The 3,372-nt window shown below is 63.7% G+C and overlaps 1 protein-coding gene across 1 annotated transcript; it reads right to left on the bottom strand.

The window, feature by feature from the left end:
* Positions 1 to 341: 341 nt before the first annotated feature.
* Positions 342 to 1,430, bottom strand: LOC120357382 (transcriptional regulatory protein AlgP-like). The gene has a single exon (XM_039447562.1). It carries the CDS (start codon positions 1,428 to 1,430, stop codon positions 342 to 344), a length of 1,089 nt encoding a protein of 362 aa, XP_039303496.1.
* Positions 1,431 to 3,372: the final 1,942 nt, after the last annotated feature.

Below are 3,372 nucleotides of genomic sequence, written 5' to 3'. Positions count from 1 at the left end.
TCTTGGGAGTCGGAGTGCGGTCGAGGATGCTCGACCTGTCGGATTCGGCGGACCGGGAAGATCTGTCTCGGCGTTCCCACTGCCGGCTTATATATCCGAACGCACGGTTGGGCGGACCAATCCGTGCGTTCGGTCGGCTGGCCCGGAGTGGGAGCGTTGTCGAACGCCACGGGCGGCGCGCGTGCTGCCGCGTGATCGCGACGGCAGGTCAGCTCGGTGCGCGCACGTGGCGTTCTGCCGGTGTATTGCTCGGGTGGACGGAGCGGAGTGGCCGTGCGCGCGAGGTGGAGGGGCGTTTTGTTACATCACCCCCCCCCTTTGTGAGTGGCGAACTTTGGCCACTACGCCGGGAATTCCCGCACGTAGTGGCACTGGCCATCCCGACTAAACCGGAGCGTGAAACGGCGGTTGGCGAGGCGAACTTTGTACACTCGCGATACCGTGGCCGCGTAATACGGTACGTATACCGTTAAATCCTCCGTCACGCGCACGGGCATAGGCGGTCGGTCAGGGCGGTTGCCGGTTCTGCGGGTCGGCTGTGCCGGTGTCGGAGTCTCTCCGTCGTTGTTCGGTGCGGTTGCGGTGGTCGCGGTTCCCTGCGTCACGTTGTCGGGTGGGGCGCCGGCGGGGAACTTGGTGGTCGTATCCCTTGTCGGTGCTTCGGTGGCGTTGCCGCATGGCGCTGGGCCGCTGGTGCCCTTCGTTTCGGTGCTCCTAACCCTGGGCGGTAGTGCGGGATCGGCGATTTTCCGCGACGCCTTGGTGATGGCGTGGGCCTGTGGGTCGGCCGTCCTTGGTCGTACCGGTTGCCCTGGCTTGGCCGCGGGCAGTGGTGAAGGTTCGCAGGACGTGGTAGCTGGTGTCCTGCTCGCGGACTCCTCCTCCAGGTCTGACAACGGGTCGCCGAAGAGGGCGACCAACGTCTTCTTCCGTTGCTCTGCCGGTGCGGGTCGCCGTCTGGGTGGCGCGGGTTGCTGCGGGTTGCCTCGATGCTGGCTGCCGTTGCTCGGCAGGGACGGCTCGGCCATGAGTGCAGCCCATTTTTTCGCATTGGCTGCGGAGGATCGTTGGATCCGTACGCCAATGACCGGTGGTGGTCTCTTCGGGGCCGGCCGGGCCGTAAGACGCTTCGCCGGCTTTGCTTCCCGTATCAATCCTTGGGACGGTGCACGAATGGCCAGGACCGGTTTGGCACGGGATGGCTTAGCCGGTGCCGGTGAGTTGGTCGTGACGAGGGGCGAGTTGATGGACGTGGGCCGGTCTGCTGCCGTGGCGGTGTTCTGATCGGCGCTCGGTCCGGTCGGCCGCTGAGGGGGCGACGGGAACAGTCCTGGTGCGCTCGGTGTCGTCTCCATCATTCTCTTCCAGAGCCCGTCGAACTCGGCGTCGTTGCTCGGTACGTCTAGTAGTGCGTCCAGAATCGCTTCCATGGTGGATTCGGTCTTTCTGCAGGTTCCTGGTTGCGGTGGTCCCCCTTATATACCGGGCTGGATTGGGGGAGGTAGCTCCTTCCCTTCCGGTAGTCACGCCGTCCGGGCGTGATCGGCACGAGCCCCGCTGCTGGCCGGTTCGTCGTCTGTTCCCGCAGCATCATCGTCGGCGTCGTCTGCTCCGGATTTGTCGGTCCCGCCGTCGTCTGTCATGGCGTCCATCTCCGTGTCGTCTGCGGTCGCGTCGTCTGCTTCCGCGTCGTCTGCTTCCTCACGGTCCGTCTCTGCGTTGTCTGTCCCTCGGGTCTGTTCGTGCCGATGACCCGGCTTAAGGTCCTGCACATGTATGTGACGATGCCACTTACCGTGCTTGTCCCGCAGATCGACGACGACTGGCGAGTGGATCTTTCGGACCTCCAGCGGTCCGATGTACTTGGGGGCTAGTTTTGAGTTAAAGGCCTTGCCCTTGTTCGAGAGGGGGTGGTCCCTCTTCCAGACGATGTCTCCTATGGCGGGTTTCCATGCCCGTCTCCTCAAATTGTAATACCTCTCTTGACGGTTGAAGGCTCGGGCGAGGTTCGTTCGGACCACCTCGTATGCTTCCTGGAGTCGTCGCTGGTTGGTGGCTGGAGCGGCTGTCGGCGCGTGTCTTTCGTCTGGGTCTCGTGGTGGCGTCTCAAGTTCCCGCCCGCAGTTCAGATAGGCGGGCGTGTAGCCGGTGGCGTCGTGGACGGCGGTATTATATGCAAATTGCAGCGCCGGGATGTGCTGATCCCAGCGGCGGTGATCCCGGCCGACGAATTGTGCGATCATTGTTTTGACCGTCTTATTGGTCCGCTCGACGGGATTGCAGTGAGGAGCGTGTACTGGAGCCGTCCGGTGGCGGATGCCCAGGTCGCGCAGTCGTTCGCGCACGTGCCCTGCCATGAACTGCGTCCCGTTGTCGGAGATCAGGGTCTCGGGGCAACCGTGGCGGTAGACGACGCGGTCCGTAATGTTCTGGGCGATGGCGGTAGCGGTTGCTCGTCGCAGCGGCACCAATTCCACCCACTTGGTGAAACGGTCTTGTAATACCAGTAGCCAAGCGGCTCCGTTGGTGGACCGCGGGAGAGGTCCTACTAGGTCGGTGGTGACCTGTTCCCAAGGCGCTTCCACGTGGGTTGCGTGCATTAGTCCGGCCGGTCGGACCTGGGCACTCTTGTGCGCCTGGCAATTGGCGCACGCCCGTACGTGACGCGCGATGTCAGAGAACATTCCTGGCCAGTAGTAACGCTCCGCGGCTCGGGCAATGGTTTTGGCGATGCCAAGGTGACCGGCGGCAGGGTGGTCGTGTACCCGTGCCAGCACGGTCCCTCTTTCGTCGCGAGGTATGCATCGCTTCCATTGTGTCTCGGCCGGTTCGTCCTTGAAATTGGTTGAATGGAGTATACGGCGGTACAGTCGATTGTTTCGGATTGTGTAGTCCGCGAAATCCCCCGGTCGCTCCCGTACGCGGAGAAGCTGGCGGCGGTACCACGGGCATACGGGGTGCGCCCGGTTGCTGCACACGGCCGGCAACCTAGAGAGCGCGTCGGCGACTCGGTTGAGTTTTCCCGCGCGGTACCGGACGTCGAACGTGTACTGTTGGAGCTCGAGGGCCCATCGGCCGAGTCGGCCGGTGGGGGAATCCAGGCGGCGCAGCCACTGGAGGGCCTGGTGGTCGGTGATGACCGTAAACGCGTACCCTTCCAGGTAACCACGCATATGCCTGATGCCCCACACCACGGCCAGGCACTCGAGCTCGGTGGCACTGTAATTTTTCTCCGCGCCGTTGAGCGACCGGCTGGCGTATGCGATGACGCGTTCCCCCTCGTCGAAGTGCTGCGAGAGGACGGCGCCAAGACCGTACGTGCTGGCGTCCGTCTGAAGGACGAACCGGCGCGAGAAATCTGGACACGCGAGG

Source organism: Solenopsis invicta, chromosome 3 (assembly GCF_016802725.1).
Source record: "Solenopsis invicta isolate M01_SB chromosome 3, UNIL_Sinv_3.0, whole genome shotgun sequence".
In the NCBI taxonomy this organism is placed as follows: domain Eukaryota; kingdom Metazoa; phylum Arthropoda; class Insecta; order Hymenoptera; family Formicidae; genus Solenopsis; species Solenopsis invicta.
The sequence above is the reverse complement of the archived record's forward strand: the minus strand, read 5'-3'. Positions and strand labels throughout refer to the sequence as shown.